This window comes from Dunckerocampus dactyliophorus, chromosome 15 (assembly GCF_027744805.1).
Source record: "Dunckerocampus dactyliophorus isolate RoL2022-P2 chromosome 15, RoL_Ddac_1.1, whole genome shotgun sequence".
Taxonomy (NCBI): domain Eukaryota; kingdom Metazoa; phylum Chordata; class Actinopteri; order Syngnathiformes; family Syngnathidae; genus Dunckerocampus; species Dunckerocampus dactyliophorus.
In genome coordinates this window covers 23,723,821-23,750,657 of record NC_072833.1, presented here as the reverse complement: position 1 = coordinate 23,750,657, position 26,837 = coordinate 23,723,821, and the positions used below count along the sequence as shown (strand labels likewise).

At 43.0% G+C, this 26,837-nt stretch overlaps 3 protein-coding genes across 7 annotated transcripts in view; 2 read left to right on the top strand and 1 right to left on the bottom strand.

Annotated features, from left to right (window-relative positions):
• LOC129167932 (ETS translocation variant 4-like) overlaps positions 1 to 13,408 on the top strand; it is a 45,189-nt gene extending 31,781 nt beyond the window's left edge. For 3 of the 4 annotated variants that reach the window (XM_054752637.1, XM_054752636.1, XM_054752635.1), the window contains 8 exons: positions 3,241 to 3,370; positions 3,756 to 3,938; positions 4,011 to 4,378; positions 9,471 to 9,539; positions 9,713 to 9,760; positions 11,537 to 11,715; positions 12,768 to 12,869; positions 12,956 to 13,408. In XM_054752637.1, the coding sequence (XP_054608612.1) occupies positions 3,241 to 3,370; positions 3,756 to 3,938; positions 4,011 to 4,378; positions 9,471 to 9,539; positions 9,713 to 9,760; positions 11,537 to 11,715; positions 12,768 to 12,869; positions 12,956 to 13,174 (1,298 nt within the window). In that variant the 3' untranslated portion in view covers positions 13,175 to 13,408. Of the gene's footprint in view, positions 1 to 3,240; positions 3,371 to 3,755; positions 4,379 to 9,470; positions 9,540 to 9,712; positions 9,761 to 11,536; positions 11,716 to 12,767; positions 12,870 to 12,955 lie in introns of all 4 variants that reach the window. The other variant, XM_054752634.1, reaches the window with a different exon arrangement.
• On the bottom strand, positions 11,351 to 19,872 carry LOC129167933 (ATP-dependent RNA helicase DHX8-like). 2 transcript variants are annotated; one of them, XM_054752639.1, is made up of 8 exons: positions 19,774 to 19,872; positions 15,258 to 15,413; positions 15,054 to 15,191; positions 14,854 to 14,982; positions 14,577 to 14,773; positions 14,335 to 14,514; positions 14,047 to 14,270; positions 11,351 to 11,740 (listed from the first exon to the last, which is right to left on the bottom strand). In XM_054752639.1, exons 2-7 carry the CDS (start codon positions 15,321 to 15,323, stop codon positions 14,051 to 14,053), a joined length of 930 nt encoding a protein of 309 aa, XP_054608614.1. In that variant the 5' UTR covers positions 15,324 to 15,413; positions 19,774 to 19,872; the 3' UTR covers positions 11,351 to 11,740; positions 14,047 to 14,050. The 2 variants fall into 2 exon arrangements, with proteins under 2 accessions (XP_054608614.1, XP_054608613.1); XM_054752638.1 differs by lacking the exon at positions 19,774 to 19,872 and adding an exon at positions 15,638 to 16,003.
• A 2,072-nt stretch (positions 19,873 to 21,944) lies between these two features.
• LOC129167935 (uncharacterized) lies at positions 21,945 to 24,093 on the top strand. Its single transcript, XM_054752640.1, has 8 exons — positions 21,945 to 22,002; positions 22,235 to 22,441; positions 22,509 to 22,547; positions 22,636 to 22,707; positions 22,791 to 22,889; positions 23,036 to 23,075; positions 23,149 to 23,259; positions 23,371 to 24,093. The coding sequence occupies exons 2-8, from the start codon at positions 22,262 to 22,264 to the stop codon at positions 23,658 to 23,660; spliced, it is 831 nt and encodes a 276-aa protein (XP_054608615.1). The 5' UTR covers positions 21,945 to 22,002; positions 22,235 to 22,261; the 3' UTR covers positions 23,661 to 24,093.
• The last annotated feature ends 2,744 nt before the right edge of the window (positions 24,094 to 26,837 follow it).

Genomic DNA, 26,837 nt, shown 5'->3' with positions numbered 1-26,837 from the left:
TAAGGCAGCAATGGGAAGATCTTTCATTTTCATGGAGCTAGAGACCTCACAGACAGCTGTTTGGTGAACAAATCACCGTTCCACACCGGATCCTCCAAACATTCATCCGATTATATCCAATATCCAATTCCTCCTTACACTGCGTTCCAAATTATTATGCAAATTGTATTTAAGTATCATAAAGATTAAATCCTGTGTTTTTCCGTTAAACTCATGGATGGTATTGTGTCTCAGGGCTCTGTGGATCACTGAAATCAATCACATACTTCTGTGATAAGTAGTTGGCCAGGTGAGCCCAATTAAAGGAAAAACTACTTAAGAAGAATGTTCCACATTATTAAGCAGACCACCATTTTCAAGCAATATGGGAAAGAAAAAGGACCTCTCTGCTGCTGAAAAGCGTGAAATAGTTGAATGCCTTGGACAAGGTATGAAAACCTTAGATATTTCACGAAAACTTAAGCGTGATCATCGTACCATTAAGAGATTTGTGGCTGATTCAGAGCACACACGGGTTCATGCAGATAAAGGCAAAATAAGGAAGGTTTCTGCTAGACAAACACGCCGGATTAAGAGAGCAGCTGCTAAAATGCCATTACATAGCAGCAAACAGGTATTTGAAGCTGCTGGTGTCGCTGAAGTCCCACGAACATCAAGGTGTCGGATCCTCCAGAGGGTTGCAGTTCTGCATAAACCTTTTATTCGACCACCCCTAAACAATGCTCACAAGCAGAAACGGCTGCAGTGGGCCCAGAAATACATGAAGACCAATTTTCAAACAGTCTTGTTCACTGATGAGTGCCGTGCAACCCTGGATGGTCCAGATGGATGGAGTAGTGGATGGTTGGTGCATGGCCACCATGTCCCAACAAGGCTGCGACGTCAGCAAGGAGGTGGTGTTTTGGGCTGGAATCATAGGGCAAGATCTGGTCGGCCCCTTTAGGGTCCCTGAAGGTGTGAAAATGACTTCTGCAAAGTATGTTGAGTTTCTGACTGACCACTTTCTTCCATGGTACAAAAGGAAGAATCGTGCTTTCCGTAACAAAATCATCTTCATGCACGACAATGCACCATCTCATGCTGCAAGGAATACCTCTGCTTCATTGGCTGCTATGGGCATAAAAGGGGAGAAACTCATGGTGTGGCCCCCCTCCTCCCCTGACCTTAATCCTATTGAGAATCTCATCCTCAAGCATGAGCATCCTCAAGCAAAAGATCTATGAGGGTGGAAGGCAGTTCACATCCAAACAGCAACTCTGGGAGGCTGTTCTGACATCCTGCAAAGACATTCAAGCAGAAACTCTCCATAAACTCACAAGTTCTATGGATGCAAGAATTGTGAAGCTGCTATCAAACAAGGGGTCCTATGTTAACATGTAACTTGACCTGTTAAGATGTATTGGATTGGAATAGCTTTTTATTTTAGTAAACATGACCTTATATTGCTGTAAATTCAACAAATTACTATTTTCAGTTCTTTACAAACTAGAAAACGTCTTTAAACTATGTTGTGCATAATAATTTGGAACAGTGCGTTTTAAGTTTTTTATTTTTTTTTTTAAATACTGTTTTCATGAGGAGTTTTGTTCAATAACATTTTAAATAAAATTTGACAGCTAATGACTTGAAAATTATGCTGATCATCATTTGCATCACGTACTTTGGAAAATCAAACAAAAACATCATTTGCACAATAATTTGGAACGCATTGTAGTGTTTGCTGATAACCATTAGCAACTAACAGCGTGTCTTGCTTACTTGTCTACTTTGTTGCGTGGTCGCGCTGAATCTGAGGGTTTTGGTCAAGAGGAGAAGAATGCAGATTTACCATGCACACAACCTTGAGATTTATTCAATACAGTAATCCCCGTAATCCCTGACTTTCTATGAAGTAGGATTCCTTATTACCCCTGCGAAGGGCAGCGCGGCAATTATGTTTTTTCCGGCGTTTGTTTGTTTGTGTTCAAAATAACTTCTGAATGGAAAAAAAAGTTCTGAATGGATTTGGATGAAATTTTCAGGAATTGTCGAAAATGGGATATGGGAGAACTGATTAAATTTTGGGGATGATCCGGACCACCGTCTGGATCCAGGGATTTTTTTAAAGGATTCTTTAACATTGATTTAGCCATTTTTCGCATTTGTGCATATAAATCCACAAAAAGTGGTCAGAGTGCTTGGGAAAAAAAACAAGGACAAGGTTCCAACAGGTTCTAGAAAATAAAGAATGGTCCAAAAAATGCAGGTTGATTATTTTGGTGTGAATCACAATATGGGGAAACTATGGCGCTTGGCGGAGGTCTCTAGTTTATAAATCGAATATTTTCACACTTAGCGTATAGAAAACCTGTTTAGAACCTTCGCAATACACTTTTTGTCATTATTAGAGCCCTCAAGGCATGAAATAACACCCCTATAGTCACCTTTACACTCCTGTTACCCAATATAATATACATAATTAGCCTCATTCTCATATGTGTTGCTGTTAATGTGTTTCAGTGCTAGCGGAGCTGAGTGAGAGGTGGACAGGAAGTGATGTCGGGGGGTCAGAGTTGAGTTTTAGCTTGCCATAGCTCGTGTTAGGGACTATTGTGCTTGTTGTGAGATCATTCAAAACTGCAATAAAGTAAATTTTAATAAATTTTACTTCATTTAGCCATTTTTACTGCAAAATGCTTCATTTAGGCCAAAAAATACATACAATTTTCTTAAATATGCATTTATTTTTTTTTTACTAATAATAGGCCGTATTCAACCACGAAATAGTGTGGTTTATTAATGAATATATTTTTGAAAAACTGTGGTAGAGTAAAGCCACGAAATTTGAAAAGCCCTTGAAATGAGCAGGATAGGACCCCTTTTATGGGTACTAAAATCACTGATCTCTACTGGATACTGGGTACTAAAGAGTGGAGTTGATGGTTGGTCAATTGGCGGCATTGTCTTGTGTTTTTCATACACACCTGCATATTTACTTATTCCACCAAGAACAAGCAAAAGACACATCAATGACAAAAAAAAATGTAATCAAGATATTTAATTGGATTTTTTAAAATATAAACGAAAATTTGTATATATTGTTTAAAATAAAATAGTCCAAAAAATTCAAATTGACCAACTTGTGTTAATATCCTGTACTATATACTGTATTTAATATGTGGTTATATTAGTACTACACTAACGTCAACACGGCGAATGACTGTAGCCAACAAAGATGCTTTGTTTGTCTGTTTGTTGCAGCGGTGGCCTTTCACAGCCCCCCCGTCACCATCAAGAAGGAGCCACAGAGCCCGGGCTCGGACCCCAGCCAGTCATGTAGCCACAAGCAGAGCTTCAGCTACCCCAGTGGAGAGCAGTGCCTTTACGCCAGGTATACACGCTAACACATGCACGTCCTCGTGAATCATGTTTTTATGAACGACTACTGTGCTAAGAAGACTCTAGTTAAATAAAAGTCAGTTTCTGGCTGTCTTAAGAGAACATCTGTGTGTGCACAATTGCATAATGCATCATTATGATGATGGAAATTCTTGCCTCCCTGTTGGCCATTTGCGGAAAAAAAGCTGTGCACACCTTGATATAGGGTGTTCTCCTTAAATATATATATATATAATATTATTACTATTACTATAACAGCTATTGATGGTTATTAACAGCGATAAACGAGGGATGAGTGTACTTGTGTGTCGTACAGAAACTAGTAAAGGAGGCAGTGCATACTACGAGTATTTAAGTGTGTTTCTTGTCTTCCACAGTGCCTATGAGCAGAAAAGGGCTGCAGGGGGCACCAAGAGCTCCTGCCCGGGGACCCCCATGTCCCCCATGCAGCAGCATTACTCCCCGAAACCAGCGGCTGCCGGCCGACCCGACGCCGGCTACATGAACCCGGCGGCCGCCTCGCAGCCACTGCCTAGCAACACCTTCCCTCTCAATGCCAGGTGTGTGACGTGTGAGCGTACACGGATCCTTCCTTCCAGAACAAACCTAACGCTGTTGTTTGTCACGTCCAGATATCAGGGCCCGTCAGCAGACCCCATGTGCCCCCAGTTTCCCGCACCGGGCCAAGCCTTTCAACGAATGCCCTCCGCACCAGCAGGGCATGGCAGCGGTAGGGGGGGCGGGCCGGGGGGCGGCGGGGGCGGAGGCTACCACCGTCAGCACTCGGACCCCTGCATGCCGTATCTGCAGCAGAGCTTCAAACAGGAATACATGGACCCCCTGTACGAGCGGGCGGCTCACGTAGGGGCGCAACAGAGCCGATGCCAGGGGCCGCCACCCCACGCAACCCAGCACCCCCACTCACATCTGCACCCACACAGGTTCCCACCGGCTCACATGATGGTCAAGCAGGAGCCCACAGACTACACCTACGACACAGGTGAGACCAGAACTACCACTCGGATTTAAAATACATACAGTACACACAGTACATACAACACATACAGTACTTACAGTACACACAACACATACAGTACTTACAGTAATCCCTCAACGGTTTGCACGTCAAATTTCACGGCTTCTCTGTCACGGTTTTTCAAAAATATTTTCTTTAATAAATGATGCTGTTATATGTGCCCTGCCATTGGCTGGCGACCAGTCCAGGGTGTACCCCGCCTGTCGCCCGAAGTCAGCTGGGATAGGCTCCAGCATGCCCCCGCGACCCTAATGAGGAGAAGCGGTATAGAAGATGGATGGATGGATGGAAAGGATGCTGTTTTGTGGTTGAATACGGCCTATTAGTCTAAAAATACGCATATTTAAGCTAATTTGACATTTTTTTTAATTATTGTGTTTTCTGCTGAAAAAAAGCCTTTTTTTGAGAAAAACAAATGTTAAATTTGGGGGGGGGGAAATCTAAAGTTGTTTTAAATTAAAAAAAAAAGGTGTCTAGAAGAAAACGGGGGGAAAATAAACATTTTGCAAAGAAATTCTGAAAATTCTAGAAAAATTCTGGGGGGGAAAAATGAAAAAACAAAACATTTTTTGAAGTCTGGAAAAATGAAAAAATAATGAAAATGAAAAAATAATGCAGGATGAGAAAAATTGAAAAAAAGAAAATCTGCAGAAAAATGTCCTGTTTTTGGAGGAAAAAAAAGTGTTTTAAATTAAAAAAAAAAAAGTTTGCAGAGAAAAATTTACATTTTACAAACACATTCTGAAAATTTTTAGAAAATTCTGATAGAAAATGGAAAACTTAGAAAACTGCAGAATGGAAAGAATGAAAACTTTTTTTTTTAATATGCAGAAAATAAATAAATACATTTGCAGAAACATGGCCTGTTTTTGGAGAGAAAAAAATACATACAAAAAATGTTTACTCAAAAAAATCAGCAGGAAAAATAAAAAGTGTACAAACAAATTCTGGAAATTCTAGAAAAATTCTGGAAAAAAACAACTTGGAAAAAATGGAAAATTAAAATCTGCGGAATGGAAAAAATGACTACATTTTTTTTAAAGCAGCAGAAAAAAATATGAACATGTAGAGAAGCCTGATGAGCGATATTGGATAAAAAGTCATTAAGAGGCTCAACTTATGTGGCTCAGGGACAAAATGTCCACCAAGAAACTCCACCCCTCATCACGGCCGACATTATTTTTATTTCTTTTATTTCCTTCCCTTGCACACTCTTTTCTTCCTTCAGCATGTCCCCTCCCTCATTCTTTCCCTCCTTTACTCTTTCACGGGGAAAGAGAGAGAGGTGGAGGAATTTCATTGAGAAAATGGAGGGCGGGTGGGCGGTTAGAGGAAAGGCGAGCGTCCCTGATGGATTTGTGTGAGGTTTCACGTTGCAGCAGCGGCTTCCTTTTTCTGCAGCGCATGAAGTCATCTTGGAAAAATGAGCGTGGCCGCAGTAACTTGAAGCGCACGCTCGCTGGCTTGAGGGGGAGGGAGGTAAGGGGGTGGTTGGGGTGGGGGTGTGTTTGTGTGTGTGTGTGTGTGTGTGTGGTGGGGGTGGGGGGGTCGGGGTGCACAGGGTGTGGGGGAGTTTTGAACAACAACAAGCTCCAGAGTACAAACCAGCTCTTCTACTCACCTCTCGCTCTCGCCACGAACAAAAAAAAAACGGGCAGAAATTGAACACTTTTGGCGAACTCGCCGACCTCCTTTACCGCCCTCCTTCACCGTCCTCCACAAGTCAGTGCATGCCAGCCCCCAGCCCCACCGCTCCCCCCACACAGAAACTATGGTGCTTATTGCTTCCTAAATAAAACCAAATAGTGACACGGTGCCTGCTCTTACCCTCAAAAACCTTGAAGACACGATGAGGAAGGTTGTGGTTAGGATCAGGGGTTGGGGTTTGGGGTTAGGGTTGGCTTTGGGATTTGGAGACTGGCGTTAGGGTTGTGGGTAGGCATTCGAGGTTGGGGTCAGGGTTTGGGAGTTGGCGTTAGAGTTTCTCGAGTAATTCATACGCCCATAAAAATGGCTCACTCCTCCACCTCCACCCTAAACCCTCCTGCTAGCTTGATCGTTGGCATTCTCCTTCTGTTTCAGGTCAACATTTGCAATAAAAGTGAGTGCTGCAATTATTAGCTCCAGAATCCTCCCCTTCTCTCTGCAATTACCATTGCTGACTCACGATACCATCAAATCCGCCTCACATACCGACTAAGCACATTTAAGGTATCGAAACTAATCAAGAAGGCGAGCACAACATCTCGTGTCACATGCTCTCGCAGGAACCAGGCCTCGGACGGTAATAAATCAACCAATTCATCACACAATGAATGAAAATGATCAGGATTATGAATATATTGCCACGTGCGTGCGTGTCTGTTATCCTTGGGTTCACTCTGTGCATTGTGCACGTTTGTGCCAAAGAAGAACAGCATGAACGGAGTGCAGAGTGTAACATTTTAGAATTTAAAAATTAGTAGTTTGCAATTTCTTGTCAAAAATATATTGTTTCATTGTACTTTTCTTACAAGTGATGTTAAAGTCTCGTCTCGTAGACCCAAACCCGTGTGTCATGTCGGGTCGTGTCGTCTCATCTCATGACACCGCTGCTAATCAGTCATAACGGACGACGATCCATCAGCAGTCACAGCGCACAACTATGGTGCGTTCAAGGACAACCGAACAAAGTGGGAATTTGAACACTTGAGGAAGAAACATAATCAGTGAAGCATAACGACATAAGCTTGTAGAAATTGTGGGCTTTTTTAACAGTGGTACATTTATGCTTCATAAATGATTACAAACGGTGTTTTCTGCAGGAAAAATGGCCTATTTTTAGGGCTTTTTTAAATGGATGTCTTTTTTAAATAGAAACTTATAAAAATGTATAAACATTTTTATAATTAATCATTTTTATTAAAAATTAACTATGTAGAAAAAAGTGGAAAATTTAACACAAATTTTGTGGAATGGGAAAAAAATATTTAAAAAAACATTTTTGCAGTACCTTTAATAATAAAATGGTAAAATAATAAACCGGTCTACATGTGCGTTGTAGACTGGAAAAGGCATTTCACCGTGTCCCTCGCGGTGTCCTGTGGGGGGTGCGCTACTACGTGCCATTCAGTCCTTGTCCAACTGGAGCAGGAGCCTGGTTGGCATTGCCAGCAGGAAGTCCAGCCTGTTTCCGGTGAACGTTGGCCTCCGCCAAGGCTGCCCTTTGTCACCGATTCTGTTCATCATTTCCATGGACAGAATTTCTAGCTCGGCGCAGCCAAGGTGTCAAGGGAGTCCAGTTTGGGGGCCTCGGGATCTCATCTCTGGTTTTTGCAGACGATGTGGTCCTGATGGCCTCATCGGGCTGTGACCTTCAGCGTTCGAGTGTGAAGCTCAGCACCTCCAAATCCGAGGCCATGGTTCCCAGTCGGAAAAGGGTGGATTGCTCCCTCCGGGTTGGGAATGAGGTCCTGCCCCAGGTGGAGGAGTTCAAGTAGCCTAAGACAGGAGTGTCAAACTCGTGCCATGGACGGCCGAGACACTGCAGGTTTTCTTTCCAGCCAGTCACTAAAGCAGGTGATTTTAATGATCAACACATTCAGTTTGAGGGAAGGAGCTCATCAATTAAATCACCTGCTGGAGAAACTGGTTGGAGAGAAAACCTGCAGCGTCTCAGCCCTCCAGGGCACGAGTTTGACACATGTGACCTAAGAGATAGGGTGAGGAGCTCAGTCATCCAGGAGGAGTTCAGATTAGAGCCGCTGCTCCTTCACAGGAGAGGAGCCAGTTGAGGTGGCTCCGGCTTCTAGTCCGGATACCTCCTGGACGCCTCCCAGGTGAGGTCTTCCAGGCATGCCCAGTGGGGAGCTTCCCTGAGACAGACCTAGGACACTGGAGGGGTTATGTCTCACAGCTGGCCTCCTCCTGGTGGAACTGGAAGAGGTGGTTGGAGACCTGACGGAGTCTGGACTTCCCTACTGAGACTGCTGACCCCGCGACCCGGGCCCAGATAAGCAGAAGAAAATGGATGGATGGAAAAATAATCTGCAGAATGGAAAAAGATGAAAGTTAAAAAGCCTATTTCTGCTAAAAAAAAATGTCTTATTTTCTGATAAAACAAATTAAAAATGTTTTAAAAATGCAAAATAAAAAGTCTGGAATTTTTTTTTTTTAAAGCAAAAAAAAAAATTAAGTGCAGTCAGAAGAAATGGGGAAAAAATTATAAAAACTGGCCTCTTTCTGAGAAAAAATGTAAATATTTTTTTTTAATTAAAAGATATTTTTTGAAAAAAAATAGAAAATTAAAAACAAATTCTGCAGAATGAAAAAAAAACATAACAAATAATTCAAAATATTGTCTAGAAAGAAATTGAAAATTGAATGAAAAAATCTGCCAAATGGAAAATTGAAAGAAGTATTTCTGCGGAAAAAAATAGCCTATTTTCTGAGAAAACAAATTTTAAATGTTTGTTTTACAAGTTTAAAGAAAAATTCTGGAATTTTTTTTTTTTTTAAATGGGAATTTTATTTTTTATTTAGCAGAATGGAAAAAAATTGAAAAGTAAATAAATGTGGGGAAATAAGGCCTATTTTCTGAGAATGCTGAATGGTGAAAGTGTGGGTATCCACTGTACTAGTTCAATGAAGTCTGCAGCATTCATGAATGCAACATTATTACCGAAAATGAACCTTCACTACGCGCCACGCAAACGAAACCCAAATGATTGTTCTTTGACGCAATTGAAGGATGTGGCGTCACCTTGAAGGTCACTGTAACTTTGTGACCTTCCTCCATCACACGCACTTCATTTAGCATACAATGGAGTCCATTTAAACACACACACACACACACACACACACACACACACACACACACACCTACTTCCCTCTCAATAGCATCTTATCACACGTTCACCGAAAGTGAGTCACGGCTGCACCTTTCACTTATTGTTTTCTTCCTGTGACTGACAAACACGATTAGTCAACCATTTATTTATCATTGGCGTGTATGTTTAGCAATGCGGTTTCTATGTGTACCGAGTGATGGGTGTATTTTGTTTTTATTTTTGCTCAGATGTGTCTGGATGTTCTTCCATGTACCACCATAGCGAGGCCTACCCGACCCCCCAGCAAGGCAGCGAAGGTAATCATTTTGCAGTGCACACCCGCTGTAACTTTAGGGCGCTTAGCCCAATCGGCACCAAATTTGGTACGCACCTTTCGGGGCCTGACGAGCGTGTGTGTGTGTGTGTGTGTGTGTGTGTGTGTGTGTGTTTATGTCACAGTTGTGATGCAATCTTCCTCTGCTCTATCCAGGTTACCTGTTTGAAAACGACTCCCGTGTGGTTCCAGAGAAGTTTGAAGGTGAGTAGAAAGACGATACATGTGTGATGATGATGATGACACATGGTAGACGTGGTAGCATCGTAGACGCTCTCACCAGAACACAGTTTGGTCTCACGTGGAACATTTTACCCATCAAAGCAGTGCTGTCACTCATGGAGCCTCAGGTCGCCACCACTGAAAGTTCTCACATCGTCCTAAACTTCTCATGTTTGACATAATCAGTCACTGACGTGTTTATGATGCGCCTTTATTCAGGTTTCATAGCAGCATGTAATACAGGCATCCACAAAAAAAAAAATTGCGAAATGGAAAATAAAAATACAAAAATTCTGGTGAAATAATGGCCTATTTTAAAAATATATTTTTTTTATGTTTTTTTCTACAATAAAGTGAAAATTAGTATTATTTTTTTGCATTCTGCAGGATAGAAAAGAGATTTTTTTTTTTTAATTTCATGGAAAAACTCTTATTTTTCAAGGCAAAAAAATGTAATGCTTTTAATTTTTGAATATGAAAGTTTTCTCGAAAAAATTTAACATTAAAATTCTGGGGAATTGAAAAACAGAAAAAAATACTTTTCAGATAATTTCTTGAAAAAAAATTACAACAAAATTACAGGGGAAAAAAATTAAAACAAAATATCCACTGAAAAAAAATTCTTTTTTTTTAAATAAAAGGTTTTGAGTAAAAACTGAAAAGTAATACAGTTGTGGGGAATTGAAAAAAATAATCATTTTTTAATAAAAAATAAATTCAGTAGAATGGAAAAATGTCCTATTTTCAGTATTTTATTTTTACCAAAAATCCCTGAATTTTGACCACGTCCACTCTTTAATTTTTTTTCATTTTTTAATGAATGAATGAATGAATATTTGTAATTCCACTGCGCTATTTTAAACATACAACTGTTGTGGTAGAAAGAAAACAAAGGAAAAAAATGTCATTTTACTTTTCTTGTCAGCTATTATAAATTATTACAGACTTATGGTGAATGAAACGTTTTCTGTGGAAAAAACAAAAAAGAAAAAAAAAAGAGAAAAAGAGAAAAAAAAATTGCAAAATGGAAAAAAAAAAAGATTTCTGGCGGGAAAAAATGTCCTGTTTTCTGAGCAAAAAAATATTTTCATGTTTTTTTTTTTCTAGAAAACTGAAAATTACTATTATTTTTTGCATTCTGCAAGATAGAAAAGAGATTTTTTTTTCCCATGCAAAAATGTGCTTATTTTGAGAAAAAAAATTAAATGCTTTTTACTTTTAAATATAAAAGTTTTCTAGAAAAAAAATGGAAAATTAAAATTATGTGGAATCAAAAAACGGGGAAAAAATGACTATTTTCAGATTATTTTTTGAAAGAAAAATTACAACAAAATTCTTGGGAAAAACAAAACAGAAAATAAATTTTAAAAATCCACTGAAAAAATGTTCAGAGAATTTTTTTTTAAATAAAATTGTTTTTGAGTAAAAACTGAAAATGAATACAGTTTTTTGGGTAATTTTTCCTTTTGTTCATAAAAAAAACAGTGGAATGGAAAATATTTTTTTTTTTGACCACATCCACTGTATTAGTGTTTTATATTTTTAATGAATGAATATTTGTAATTCCACCGTACTTTAAACATATCTGTTGTGGTAGAAAGAAAACAAAGAAAAGAAAAAGTCATTTTACCTTTATTCTCATCTGTTTATAAATTAGTACAGACTTACGGTGAAAGAAAGAAAACAAAGAAAAAGAGCAGCTCTCCGTTGACTTTGTTCAGTTATCTTATGATCACCATCATCCTCGCTCTTTCCCAGGTGAGGTGAAGCAGGAAGGCGGTGGCGGTGGCGTGTTCCGCGAGGGCACGCCTTACCAGCGGCGCGGTTCGTTGCAGCTGTGGCAGTTCCTGGTGGCGCTGCTGGACGACCCGGGTAACGCGCATTTCATCGCCTGGACCGGCCGCGGCATGGAGTTCAAGCTCATCGAGCCCGAGGAGGTACGTGGTGTGTGGCGCCGTCTCTCTGAGGAGAGAGAGATGATGATGATGATGATGTGTATGCATTTCAGGTCAATGACATTTGCAAACGTTCTAATTGTCTTAATTAGCAACGTCGTTAACAAGCGCTGTCCGTTCAGGCGGGAGGGGGTCCTGGTCTGTGCTCCTCCATTATGTTGTCATTAAAAATGAATGCGCTCCCAGTTTTACAAGTGCAATTAGGAGCCTAAAAGGGCACTCACACCCCCCTTGAGTCACCATCTGACGTGGTTCTATTAACTTCATATTCGTGTATTTTCTTATTTTATATTCGATATCTATATATAAAATCATAAATTATAAAAATGTTCATAGTAGATATCTACCGTGAATCACCACCTTATGGTGGTGGAGGGGTTTGCGTGCCCGAGTGATCTTCTCAATTTCCCTGTCGATCTATGTTCCCACCCTCACCTATGGTCATGAGCTTTGGGTCGTGACCGAAAGAACGAGATCGCAGATACAAGCGGCTGAAATGAGTTTCCTCCGTAGGGTGGCTGGACTCACCCTAAGAGTTCGGGTGAGGAGCTCAACCATCTGGAAGGAGCTCAGAGTAGAGCCGCTGCTCCTTCACATGGAGACGAGCCAGTTGAGGTGGCTCGGGCATCTAGTCCGGATGCCTCCTGAACCCTGGTGAGGTGTTCCAGGCATGCCCAGTCGGGAGAAGGCCCCGGGGCGGACCTAGGACACGCTGGCGGGATTATGTCTCGCAGCTGGCCTGGGAATGGTGTCCGGGGACTGGGAAGTCTGGGCTTCCCTGAGACTGCTGACGCCGCAACCCGAATAAGCAGAAGAAAATGGATATTATATATCTACATTATGTAATATTAATTTAATAACTGATTTAACTTACTATTATTTTAATGTATTTATTATTTATAATACGTCATATATGACATGACAATATTGCTTTACTTGAAATGCAAATGGTTCCTTTAATGTGAGACTGGCGCCACCCGGTGGCCAAAGAGCAGTACAGCAGGAGGTTGAAATTTTTCTGCGTTGCTCCTCAGGTGGCTCGCCTGTGGGGGATGCAGAAGAACCGCCCCGCCATGAACTACGACAAGCTGAGCCGCTCGCTGCGCTACTACTACGAGAAGGGAATCATGCAGAAGGTAAACGTCCGCTCATCCCTCGTGTCCCACCTACGCTGTCGCCCTACGCCAATAACACCGCCCCCTCCAATTGTGTCTCGCCGCAGGTGGCGGGCGAGCGCTACGTCTACAAGTTCGTGTGCGAGCCCGAGGCGCTCATCTCGCTGGCGTTCCCCGACAATCAGCGGCCCAGCCTGAAGGCGGAGTTTGAGCGCTACGTCAACGAGGAGGACACGGTGCCGCTGTCCCACCTGGACGAGGGGGTGTCCTACAACCCCGCAGACGGTGTCGCCCCTCAGACCTACTCCAAAGGATACATGTACTAAAGCCAGCCCCACCCCCACCCCCAACCACCTCACCTCCCCTCCCCTCCCCTCCCCTCGCTGTACTGCCAAAACATCTTCATACATGACCCCCGCCTCCATGCACCTCTTGCACACGCCCCCACCCCACTTGTATATACAGCTAAGGTGATTTTGTTTAAATTAATCTCATAAGAAGCCTTCCTGTCACACCTGAGGCGAGATTGCTTAATAAATCCTCAATTATACCAACAACAACACCGCCTCTTTCTTAGCATAACACCACCACCACCACTAGTACTGAGAATATTCTTAAAATGCTCTTTGTAAAATTTAAAAAATCTAAACATATTTCAGCAGAATCAAATTTTCTTTTTTAATCTGAGGAAAACTAATTTTGGGAGGGGGGGAAATCTGCAGACTGAAAAAAATTGGTACAAAATTCTGTGGAAAAACTTTTATAGAATTAAAAAAAATATATAATAAAAAAACGCAAAAAAAAGGCCTATTTTCAGAGAATTTTGTTTAAAAAAAATTATAAATTTTTTAAATCTAGAAAAAAAAAAAATTCAGCAGAACCAAAACCAGAACATTTTTATAAAATCTGTGGAAAATATCTTGAGATTTTTTTTATTTATTTTATTTGTGGGGCCATGAATGCTGATTTGCAAATGTGTGGGGATCCACTGTATTTTTTTTCTTTATTCCACCATACTTAATTTAAATGTCGTGGTAGAAAGAAGATCATCATCATCCTCGCTCCTTCCCAGGTGAGGTGAATCAGGTGATCCTTCAGAAATGTTTTTTTTTTTTTTAATTTTTGTTACTCCTTATCCCAACTATACTTGAGGTTCCTTTTCTTCACAAACATAGAAACAAACATAGAAAACACTTACAGCATCAGCGGCGCCTGAAAGCTCTGGAGATCCTCCAGGCGTTGGGTTCCTCGTAGCGGTTGTAGAGCGGCTCCAGCTTCTGCTGCCGCTTCTGCCGACTGAGGCGAGTGGGGTCGGCCACCCGGTAGAAGGCGGGCGCGTACTCCACTAGCCAACGCGGGTCGATGGTGGTCACCTCGCGCATGTACTCCTTGGTGGTCAGCACCAGCTCGTGGTAGACCAGCCTGCGCAGGGAACACGCGTGTATGACGTGCTTTTGTCACAAGACGGAGCGAAGGAGTGGCTCACCATTCGGGCTGGCGGTTGAAGAGCGTGCTGGAGGGGTGGAGGTAGACCACCTGCTGGTCGATGAGGGTACGGTAGCCGTCTTGGGGGTGCCTTCTGGCGGCGTTCCTGAAGAACCCGCTGCAGATGGCTTTCTGGACACGCATGGTTGACTTGCCACAGGACATCACGTCCAACTTGTGCCTTGAAAAGATTTCACGTCAAAAGTGCATAGAAAAGAAGTACAAGATGATGGCGACACTCACCTGTCCATGATGCTCATCATCTGCTTACGGATGTCCTGCGCTCTCTTCAGCGAGCGAGCCTGGATAAAGTTTTCAAAGCACCAGGGGTTGGAGAACTTGTTATTCTTCCAGGAGTTATAGACGGCCAGCAGGGTGAGATGGTCGCCTTCGGGTTGGAAGAACTTGGCCTTCCTCTGGTCAGCTTGGATCTGCTTGTCCTGCAAACACAAAAGTTCACTACAAACTCTGCCAACATGGAATGAAAGTACAAACATCCCATTTAGGGAAGGCAGCAAACCTTTGGCCTGTAGAAGACGTTCTGCACAGACAGCATGGACACGATGGTGAGCATCTCCTCACTGCAGCCCAAATGCACAGACATGATTAACATCTTGCACAGCATGGGCTCCAGAGGGAACTCTGCCATCTAGTGGACAAAATCACAACAACAGTCATCTTATTATTCTTCGTTATTTCTGCTTGAGGGCGTCCACTCACCCTTCTGCCCAGGCGTGTGAGCAGGCCCTCGTCATCCAATGCTCCAAGAGTGTAGAGCTGCTCCATGGCTGTGATCAAGGTCTCCATGGGAGGAGCATCCATGAAGTCAAAGGAGAGGAGGTCGTTGATGCCCATGGCCTGATGGAGGACACACAAACACCATCAACATCATGCCACTGTGTATGTGTGTGTGTGTGTGTATACCTTCAGTGACAGCACCGTGCTGGCCAGGTTGGTCCTCTGGATCTCGGGCACGTTGGTGGTCAACATCTCATCCCTGTAGGCCCGCTCCGTGTAGAGGCGGTAGCACTTCCCTGGACCGGTTCTTCCGGCTCGGCCCGCCCTCTGCTTGGCTTGAGCCTGAATGAAGGCGAGCACACGTGAAACGGACCAGACTTCATCCGCCAGTCACATGATGTTGAACACTTCTCTCACTGGAATAATGATTTTTTTTTTAAATTCTTTTAAAAAATATACTGCATATAAAATTAAAAGTAATAATTTTAAATGATTAAATTAAATAATATTATTTACCATATTATTATTTACTATAATTATTATTTTTATAATTATAATTTCATTACATTATTATTTTATCTTATCTGGGCCCGGGTCGCGGGGTCAGCAGTCTCAGTAGGGAAGTCCAGACTCCGCCAGGTCTCCAGCCACCTCTTCCAGTTCCACCGGGAGGAGGCCAGTTGTGAGACATAATCCCTCCAGTATTCTAGGTCTGTCCCGGGGCCTTCTCCCCACTGGGCATGCCTGGAAGACCTCACCTGGGAGGCGTCCAGGAGGTATCCGGACTAGAAGGCGGAGCCACCTCAACTGGCTCCTCTCCATGTGAAGGAGCAGCGGCTCTAATCTGAACTCCTCCTGGATGACCGAGCTCCTCACCCTATCTCTTACGGTGAGTCCAGCCACCCGACGGAGGAAGCTCATTTCAGCTGCTTGTATCCATGATCTCGTACTTTTGGTCACGACTGACCTATGGGAACATAGATCGACTGGTAAATTGAGAGCTTTGCCTTCCGGCTCAGCTCTCTCTTCACCACGACAGTCCGGTACAGCGACTGCATTGTCCAAGTTGTAGAGCGGTTGGGCAAACTCCCAAGTACCCTCCAGTACCCTTGCAAGGGTGTAGAGCTGGTTCAGTGTTCCGCGACCGGGATGAAAACCACATTGCACATTGAGGTTCGACTAACGGTGGTACCCTTCTCTCCAGCACTCTGGAATAGACTTTCCCAAGGAGGCTGAGGAGGGTAACTGGAACACACCCTCTGGTCACCCTTCTTGAAAAGGCGGACAACCATCCTTGTTCGTCAATCCAGGGGTACTGTTCCCGACTTTCACGAAATGTTGCAGAGACGTGTAAGCCAAGACAGTCCCTCAACATCCAGATTTTATATTACAGGTATTTTATTTTTATAACTGATTTATTTGAGTTTTTTGTTTGTTAGCCTAAATCAGTAGTCTCAGACTCGCGGCCCTGGGACGATAGTTTGTGTCCACCGTCTTAATATGAAAGATTATTGTTAGTGTGGGCCACAAGTTTGATACGAATGACACTGACACTCGTGTGCGGAGCTGAACGAACCAATCACGGTGAGGTATATGACTCTCGAGGGTGGGACCTCGGCTGAACGAACCAATCACAGTGAGGTATATGACTCTCGAGGGCAGGACCTCGGCTGAACGTACCAATCATGGTGAGGTTTATGGCTCTCGAGGACGGGACCTCGGCTGAACGAACCAATCACGGTGAGGTTATATGGCTCTCAAGGGCGGGACCTCGGCCGGGGAGTACGTCCAACGCTTTCCCGCCTTCACTCGCTCGCTCATTCATTCATTCCTCCACTCAGCTGGGTGGAGGAGAAGCCGTGAAGCCGCTGACTCCGCTCGCCGCCGCCGCTTCTCCCCGATCTTAGCTCAGAAACGAAGGAGGCGCTGTGATCTGTGATCCAGCCTATGTCTGTATGCAGCGATCTCGATCATGGCCGATGGCGCTCAGAGAGCTGCTGTGTGTTTGTTCTTCTCCCAAACTCCGACCTATGTAACAGTGCACTTTTCATTTCTCCTTTTATGTATAATTACACAAAGATTGGTTTTATTTTGACACACCTTTACAGTACATTACTTAATGTATCTCTATGGAGCGAGGAAAAGGCTTCTTGAGACGTCATCTGTACTTCTGTGAAGAAGGTGTCGGACATTTAGCTCCTCATCCGAAGAGCTTCGTCAGCGAACTAATAAGTGCTGGTAGCCTAGGCCTTAAATACAGTAAGAGTGGGCGGAATTGGTGTGCCAACACCCTCCTCCTATTGGTTCCTTACACTAAGCCTGGGCGGAGTAGTGGTATAATCCTATCCTGCTATTAACACCTCCGATAAAAGGGAAGTGTCGCTCCCTGAGTTGGGTATGAACGACTCTGATACTGGCTCGTTAGCATCTATTGTTCTGGCTCGGCCCTGGCTCCACCTCATTTGCAAGACTAAGAGCTGTGGGTTTTGGTCTCAGTAACCTGCTGAACACAGGGTCCAAATTAAACCTCAAACCACCATTCCGATTCAATGATGGGTTCTGTTGTTTGACAAAAATAGCTTCCTTTACTCCTCTTTCAAACCATCTGTTTTCTTTGGCCAAAATCTTTACCTCGCTGTCCCGAAAAGAGTGATTGGTAGCTTTCAGGTGTAGATGTACTGCTGATTGAGGACCACTCGAATTGTCCCTGCGATGTTGATAAAGCCTTTTTTGGAGCATTTGCTTAGTTTCCCCAATGTAGTGCTCTTTGCATTCCTCATCTTTACAGTGGATGGAATAGACCACATTGCTCTGTTTTTGGTTTGGAGCCTTGTCTTTAGGATGCACTCATTTTTGTCTTAGGGTATTTACTGGTTTGAAATAGGTAGGAATTTTGTGTTGCCATAAGATCCTCTGGAGTTTTTCGGAGACCCCCGCTACATAAGGGACTACCACTCCTCTCCTTTTTGCTTCTGTGGGCTTTTGGGTTTCTTTCCCTACTCTCTTCTTTTGACATTTGTTAAAAGCCCACCGTGGGTACCCACAGGTTGAGAGCGCTCTCTGGACATGTTATAAAAAGGCTTTATCAACATCGCAGGGACAATGCTAGTGGTCCTCAATCAGCAGTACATCTACACCTGAAAGCTACCAATCACTCTTTTCAGGACAGCGAGGTAAAGATTTTGGCCAAAGAAAACAGATGGTTTGAAAGAGGAGTAAAGGAAGCTATTTTTGTCAAACAACAGAACCCATCATTGAATCGGAATGGTGGTTTGAGGTTTAATTTGGACCCTGTGTTCAGCAGGTTACTGAGACCAAAACCCACAGCTCTTAGTCTTGCAAATGAGGTGGAGCCAGGGCCGAGCCACAACAATAGATGCTAACGAGCCAGTATCAGAGTCGTTCATACCCAACTCAGGGAGCGACACTTCCCTTTTATCGGAGGTGCTAATAGCAGGATAGGATTATACCACTACTCCGCCCAGGCTTAGTGTAAGGAACCAATAGGAGGAGGGTGTTGGCACACCAATTCCGCCCACTCTTACTGTATTTAAGGCCTAAGCTACCAGCACTTATTAGTTCGCTGACGAAGCTCTTCGGATGAGGAGCGAAACGTCCGACACCTTCTTCACAGAAGTACAGATGACGTCTCAAGAAGCCTTTTCCTCGATGGACAACTCCTGTACGACTGAGAGCCTACACAGACGTATCTCTATGGAGCTTCCTGTCCCCCTCCTCCCATCCCCCTCTAGTGTTTCCGGTTTTCTACATTTCATATTCCTATTCCTTCTTCCCCGTTTCTGTAACCCTGGGGAAGAAGGTATGCTTTCTCCATATTCCACTTTTCACAAAGAACTGTTACTACAGACATTTGAATCTGAATACAAATAATTAGTTTTCTCTAGTCAGCAACTACATGTGGTTTCTTTTCTTTCTTGTGGTTTATTTATTTATTACTGGTTGATTTATTTTCTTATTCTTAAAAAATAAAAATAAAAAAAATAAATTCAGAATAAGAAAATAAATCAACCAATCAGTAATAAATAAATAAAATGTATTTATTACTGATTGGTTGATTTATTTTCTTATTCTCAATTATTCTTAATTATTTTTTTTTCAGTCGTCTATATCTGCCGTATGATTATTATTATTTTATCAGTAATAAATGTTATTTATAACTGATTGGTTGATTTATTTTCTTATTGTTCATTACATTTTCTTCATCTTATTTTGTGTTAAAAAAATAAAGATATTTGAGAGCATCGGAATGTTTTTATCAGAGCTTTTCTTGTGGAAATCCTGATGCGGCCCAGCCTCACCCAGACTCTGCCTCCAGCGGCCCCCAGGTAAATTGAGTTTGAGACCCCTGATCTAGAAGAACAAAGATGGGAGAGTGTCTACAGTGCAAAAGATGGATGAAGCATATATGACAACTTTCTATGTACTTGGAAATGGAGACAATGAAAAGGGTCATCAGTGAGATTGTGGAAGCGTTAACATATATTACTAATTTATCATTTCAGACTGGAACATTTCCTAACAAGATCAAAATAGCTAAAGTGGTTCCAATTTTCAAAAATGGAGATAAACATCAATTTAAAAATTACCAACCAGTATCCTTATTACCTCAATTTTCTACAATTATGGAGAAGCTAATTAATAACAGGTTGGACAAATGTAAAAATAAGAATGAAGTACTAACAGGTAGTCACTATGGATACGGAGCTAACATTTCAACTTCTATGGCACTGATGGAAATCATGGAGGAAATGACTCATGCTATAGAGGGGGTGCAGTTGCAGTATTCATGGATCTTACAAAAAAGCTGCAAAAAAGAAGAAACAAACAAAGGGTAATCACACAGGAATGTCCACAGGTGAAGTCCGGCCTAGCCATGGGAAAAAACACAACAAAAATAAGAGATAACGAAAAGCGCTGCACACCTGGAACTAGCAGGATAAAAAGGGAAAAACTTACGAACACAAAACCATTGCTGAAAAAACTGGCAGCGAAAAATAGGAAATAACACTACTGCAGAAAAACAAGTAGTCATGTAAAAAAACAAAAGCCACTGCTGCGTACTCGCTAGCAGCAAGCACTAGTACTCACAAAAGACAAGGGATGGTAGACCAGAGAGGAAGGAACATGGGATAATGAGAGCAGGTACAGGCAGGCATGAGATGACAATCTGGCAATGGGTAGCGTGCAAGACAGAGTCTAAAAAGTCCAAGCAGTAATTGGGTACAGGTGTACCCAGGAGCTCCTCCCATGGGTCGGCGGGTGTGCTGCAACAGAAAGACAGCAGAGGGCAGCAGAGCAGCACCACAGCTCATGACAATGACAACTATAGGGGTGTTATTTCATGTCTAGAGGGCTCTAATAACGTTTAAAATGCGTATTTAGAATGTCGTAAGTGTTTTTTTATGGTGGGGAAGGAGCCTTGTGCGAAAGCTCGAGACATTCTGACTAGATATAGTGGGACTCACCTCGACCCACAGTTTGGGTTGTGGAAGCAAACCCCTCGAGAGAGGCTGGACCTTGTTCTACTCTGGAGTTGCTGCAGGGGAGAGGCGACGAGCTGGTATGTCGTTTGTGCGTACACGCCAAACGCAAGTTCAGAGTACCCAGCCTTCGTGGAGTCCATCAGAGGGGTGCTGGAGAGCAGCCCAAATGGTGACTCTGGGGTTTTGCTGGGAGACTTCAACCCCCATGTGGGCAATGACAGTGTGACCTTGAGGGGGGTGATTGGGAGGAACGGCCTCCCCGATATGAACCCGTGCAATGTGATGTTGTTGGACTTCTGTGCGAGCCTCAGTTTGTCCATCACAAACACCATGTTCCAGCATAAGGATGTTCACAAGTGCACATGGCACCAGGACACCCGAGGCCGCAGATCTGTGATGGACTTTGTGGTCTTATCATCAGACCTGCGTCCGCATGTTCTGGACACGCGGGTGAAGAGAGGGGTTGAGCTGTCAACTGATCACCACCTGGTGATGAGTACTTTGAGTCCCTTCTCCATCCCACTGACATACCTTCCACAGAGGAAGGAGAGGACTCTATTAATGTTAAAAAGTGAAAAAACATTTTTCTAATGTCTTAAATGCCTTATTTTCTCTTATTATGTCTACTTTATTGGGTAATAAAAGTGTAAAGGTGACTATAGGGCTGTTATTTCATGCCTAGAGGACTCTAATTTTAAAAAGCGTATTTAGCAGGTGATAAACAGTTTTTTTTAATGTCTTTTATGTTTTATTTTCTCTTATTATGTCTACTATATTGGGTAATAGGAGTGTAAAGGTGACTATAGGGGTGTTATTTCATGTATAGAGGAGTCTAATAATGTTAAAACGTGCATTTAGAAGGTCCTTAACAGTTGCTTTAATGTCTTACATGTCTTATTTTCTCTTGTAATGTCTACTAGATTGTAGGGAGGAGTGTAAAGTGTGTTATTTCATGTCTAGCCAGCCTACGTCAAGAAGTAAACATCCCTCCTTTAATCAAATAGTCAGCTAGCTCATTCTACAGCAGCAGGGAAAAAGATGAGAATAAAACTATGGTCAGTGCCGTACAAGGATGTGGAGGGCTGGCTTTGCCTTGGGCCCCCAAGTGACCTAATACGCTGCTGGATATTACATATAATATGCTTGCTGTGGACTGTTTTCATTCACTTTGCATGGTGGTTTGGGAATTACTTGGAAATATCTTGTTCATAAACACCAGACGACATCGCTAATAGGATTAAAGCTGATGACGATAACGATGCCACATGACACAACCACTTTATGACTTTTATGACTGTGATGCTTCCTTTCATACCTTTGAAATGACTTTATGACATGCTTGATATTTAAAGAATATACTTGTTTGCTGGTTGTGAGCTGCAGGAGAAGCAGACACGGCACAGCAGAGAAGAACTAGTAGCCAACTGGTAAGTCTGAACTGTTACTACTACTACTCACAAAGATTATTGAAGCAGAAAGCTGAAATATTTGAGGACAATGCTTTTTCACCTAAAGCAGATATATACAGAACTCCTTAGCATCAACACATCAAAGCGGCCCTTGCCTCCTTTGAATTTTCATTATGTGGGCCTCGCTGCAAAAAGTTGGGACCCAATACTTACGACTGACTAAGCACTAAAACGTTTACTTACTGATCAGTTCCCAGATCACAGAAGAACTTGCGACATGCAGAGGAAGGTGAAAGGCCCACACGCTCGCAAGAAGAAGCCACAAAACCCCGTCCACCCGGGCTTCTTCTTGGTCACTCTGCTCATCTTGATCGCCGTGGCGATGGCATGGCCGTGGCCTAACCTGTCTTGGCCGTGGGACTCCGTCGCCGCGGCGCAAAGCACCCAGGCCACTGATGTAAGAACACATGGGTACTTCTTTATGTGCATGCATGGTACTGACCCCAGAACAAAACCTCCTGCAGGAACTGACAACAGTGAAACAGGACATCGAGGCGTTGAAGGTAAGACATGGCTGCTTTATTTGCATGCATGGTACTGACCCCAGACCACACATGGCTGCTTTATTTGCATGCATGGTACTGACCCCAGACCCACTTGAGCAATCTGGAGATGCGCATGGATGAGCTTGATGAAGCAGCAGCAGCAATCGTCTACATTGAGGTAAATACACACCTGGATGCTTGGTTTTTACAGACATGGACGAGCGAGTGCTGAGTTTTTACCCAAAGCTCATCTTTGTGCAGAATGTGACCCGTATGGTTGAAACACAAGCAGCAACCGTGCGGAGTCTGACCACACTTGTGGAGAAGATTGATGGAGTAGCAAAAATGGCACGAGTTGAGGTAAAAACACGACAGCAGGATAACTTTATTTGCATACATGGAGAGTACTTGAGTAGAGTGAACCACAGCATGTTCACGTGTGAACACTCTTGAAAAAGAATTAGCATGTAGAGACAGGAAGTACTGACACTCATGTACTCTCATAGGCTGCAACCGCACATGTGGACAAGCTGGATGACATATCAGGTAGCTCAGAAAGGGTGAAGGTCATACGAGTGTAGTTGACCTATGACCTGACACCTCATGTGTCATCCTGCAGACAAACGTACGGTGTGGTTTGCAGTAGCAGGGGGCGGCACAAAGAATCATGACAAGGTGGTCTTTGGCGACGTGTTCACCAACGAGGGTAACGCCTACGATGCCAACACAGGTAGGATGCCACCTGACTGCTAACTAGCATAGCATTTCTTCATAGCTCCTTAGCTCTTTGAGTCAGCATCACCGGGGGGGCGCTAACGAAGGTGTGATTGTCCCCCTGCAGGCATTTTCACAGCCCCCTGCAAGGGCCTCTACTTCTTCACCTTGGTCTACCACTCGAATGGTGGGACGATTAGTCTATATGTGTATAGGGAGAAGAAGAATGGGAACAGGCAGTGGCTGATGGTCCTGTATGACAACACCCAGACCACAGGGAAGTACTACATGGTCACCACCAGCAGGATGGTTGACCTGGAAGATGGAGACAAGGTGTATGTCTGGCCTGATAGTGGCCATGTTCTTACATCTGATAGTGCTAACATATTCAGTGGCTTCCTGGTGCATCCCATGTAAAGTGGAGGCGGGCGCATCCATCCATGATGTCATGGATAGCAGGGCAGTATCGCTATGGGACTTTGATCCCTGTGGCTTTTCTTGTGTGTAACGTTCCACGTGTGTGTGTTGTGTTGCGTTTATGGATATTTGAAGGGCGTACAGTTGGCGTGTGGGCTGATGCCACCTACTGGTAACGCTTGTCATATTTAGTAATATTACGCTCTATATTGTTTTCCTAAAGGGACTGTTTGCCAGCGTTAACTTGACATCCCACCCTCTTCCTGTGTTGGCCACGCCCCACGTAAGGCTATTGCTAACATGCTAGCTGCGGGTGATCTATTTCTTCTGCTTGCAAAGAGTCCCTTGAAATGTAAGCATGATTTGCCAAACATGTGCACTGCTAACGGATCTTTTTCTTGGATAATTCTGTGTATGATGCCAACATACTGGATCCCACCGGACGTGTCCCTTTCTTTGCAATCAATAAAGTTGTGTTGAAGTTGGCCAGACGTCTTTTCATCTTTTATTTCACACCATGGATACATGGTGGTGGTCTACGCCCATGCAAATGTCATAGAGCGTATTGATATGTATTTCATGATCAAATGAATAAATCAGCTGTTTCCTTTTAGAACAAGTGCATATTTCATGCTGATGTTTGGCCTAAATGTACAAATGGAAGTGAAATCCAAAGCTGAAGACATGCACGCTGGGAATGTACATATCTACATTGGCCACTAGGTGTCACTAATTACAATAACAGGTGTTGCTGGGGAACAAATTTACTGTGACACACAGCATGTGGTTTCTGGTCTGTTCCTGGGCAGTTATGGGCAAAGTAAGAAAATGCACTCTATTCAGTCTGAACATGCAAAAACTGAGATTTCTAACTTTTTTTTTAATGAAATGTCCCATATTTTCAAAATGAATATTCCTGTACATACAATTTTGTGTAGTTATTTACAAATTATATTTTAAGTTGTTTTTTTTTCATTATTGGCCTGAACATTTCGCGTGGCCCTGCCTTCCAGCATGCTTGGGGATACGGTGTGCTCTTGAACACATCTGAAAGTACTGTAAGAATGCCACGTTTATTCAGTTGGCTTCTTCAGTTTATAATGTAGGAGTCTCCATCCATCCATTTTCTATATCGATTCTCATGAGGGTCGCAGGGGCATGCTGGAGCCTATCCCAGCTGACTTTGGGCGACAGGCGGGGTACACCCTGGAATGTTCGCAATGAATTCACAATGCGTTGGTTTGTTCATCCAATAATAGTCAGGTTTTTACTGATAAATATGTTCATATAATGGTAGGATTGATGTAAATAGAAATACCATGTTGGAGCAAATCTGCTTTTCTTTGTAACTTGAATTTAAAATAGAAATGCCATTAGTCATAAAAATGACACCAAAGGTCACAGATGCAAAACCACACGGTATGTACAGAAGTTAGGATTGATTTGCATGAAATCAGAGGTTTTCAAAGTGAGGTGAAAGATTGGGAGGCATAGAAAAGGTTGCATTAAAACTGTAGTGACACAAAAAGACCAAAGGATGGCGACAAAGCCCAGCAAAGTGCGAAAAAGTGCCCTCCTGTGTAAAAAGGCGTTTAAGGCATGTTTTATGTCAGTGGTCCCCAACCTTTTTTGACCCACGGACCGGCTTGTGTTCCCACAAATCTCCCGCGGACCGGGGGGGAGGGTCGTACATTATAGCGATCTAATTTATCTTATTATGTATTGTGTAAAACTAAGACATGAATAACATCAAATTAAAAGCACAAAATGAATGCTGACCCACCATCCACCAGTTCAAGTTCCAGCCAAGTGTTTCCAGAGAGATGATTACATGGCTGTTTGACGTGTGTGGTAAAAGGCAGTGTGCTAGCATGAATTAACTTGAGACAAATGTGCACATTAGCACTCAATAAGTCATCAAAACTTACCTTTAAGCATTCCCACATAGTATCAGCATTTGACACCAAATATGAGGTGAAAGAAAAATAGTAAAAATACAGTAGTAGTCTATTTGTGCGGCATGAGATAAAGTTAGCACATGGACATGCGTCAAGTGAGACGGATGTAACAAAGAGAATCCAGCCACTTTTCAAAATAAAACATAAAAAAATGAAATAGTGGAAATTATTTGTTCTTTCTGTGCGGCCCGGTACCAAATGACGCACGGCCCGGTACCGGGCCGCGGCCCGGGGGTTGGGGACCACTGTTTTATGTGGTTTGGTGCATCTGTGGTTCATTGTTGGGCAGTTTTGGGCAATGTTCATAAATGCACTCTATTCGGTCTGAAACGTGTTTTTAAGCAATAACTGTTCGATTCAGTCACTGCAAGCCAACAGAAGGTGGCAGAAGGGTGTGTTCCAACTATCGGGGGATCACACTCCTCAGCCTGCCTGGGAAAGTCTATTCCAGGGTGCTGGAGAGAAGGGTACGACCGTTAGTCGAACCTTGGCTACAGGAGGTGCAATGTGGTTTTTGTCCTGGTCTATGTGGTCTATACTAAAATGACACCATTTAACGTCGTAAAGCAAACCTTTTCTTGTTAGAATGCTATTGTTTGTTATTTTGTCATTTCCCAAATATTTCTTCTTTCATTTTCTCCTCATAATTTTGTCCTTTTTCCCGTAATCATTCTCATCTCGTAACTTACTTTTTCTGGTCAGATGACACATTTTTCTTTAACTTTATGATGTTGCTGTGTTTTAGGTGTGTTTCTATTTGTCCCGTCTTGTCAGGTAGCAGCTTGTTATTTGCTGTGTGCATCATCGAAATGTAGAAAATGAGCCAATTTCAATAAGTGATTCAATGCTAACACAGATGCTGCCCCAAAATGTTGACTAAAAATGTGAATGCTTCATTTTCTGTGTGATGGCTTGTGTTAGCTCCTCAACTGCAAACAGGACGAGCTTTAGTTTGCAAATTAGTGTGACTTCCTCAATCCAATGAGGAAGTCATACGTGGCTTTGGTGTGAACTGAGGCCAAGCGTCCACCCTTGGCTACGCAGTAGCTCTGAAAAAGCCAAAGAGGACAGCATGAGATTGGCATGAACTGTGGCTGTAGGCAACCTCCTGGTGGAGTTTTTATGAAGTCCACAAGATGGCGGTAGCTGCACTGAGGTAGCATCCAGCGGCTTTATCCAGCTCTGCATGCGCTTTCAAATGGAATGCATGTTCCACCTG

Coding starts and splice junctions, on each gene's coding strand:
- LOC129167933 (XM_054752639.1), bottom strand. CDS start 15,323: ATGTTGACCACCAACGTGCCCGAGATCCAGAGGACCAACCTGGCCAGC. Junction 14,515..14,576: donor ATGATGAGCATCATGGACAG/GTGAGTGTCGCC, acceptor AATCTTTTCAAG/GCACAAGTTGGACGTGATGT. Junction 14,271..14,334: donor TTCAACCGCCAGCCCGAATG/GTGAGCCACTCC, acceptor TTCCCTGCGCAG/GCTGGTCTACCACGAGCTGG.
- LOC129167935 (XM_054752640.1), top strand. CDS start 22,262: ATGCAGAGGAAGGTGAAAGGCCCACACGCTCGCAAGAAGAAGCCACAA. Junction 22,442..22,508: donor AAAGCACCCAGGCCACTGAT/GTAAGAACACAT, acceptor AACCTCCTGCAG/GAACTGACAACAGTGAAACA. Junction 23,076..23,148: donor CAAGCTGGATGACATATCAG/GTAGCTCAGAAA, acceptor GTCATCCTGCAG/ACAAACGTACGGTGTGGTTT.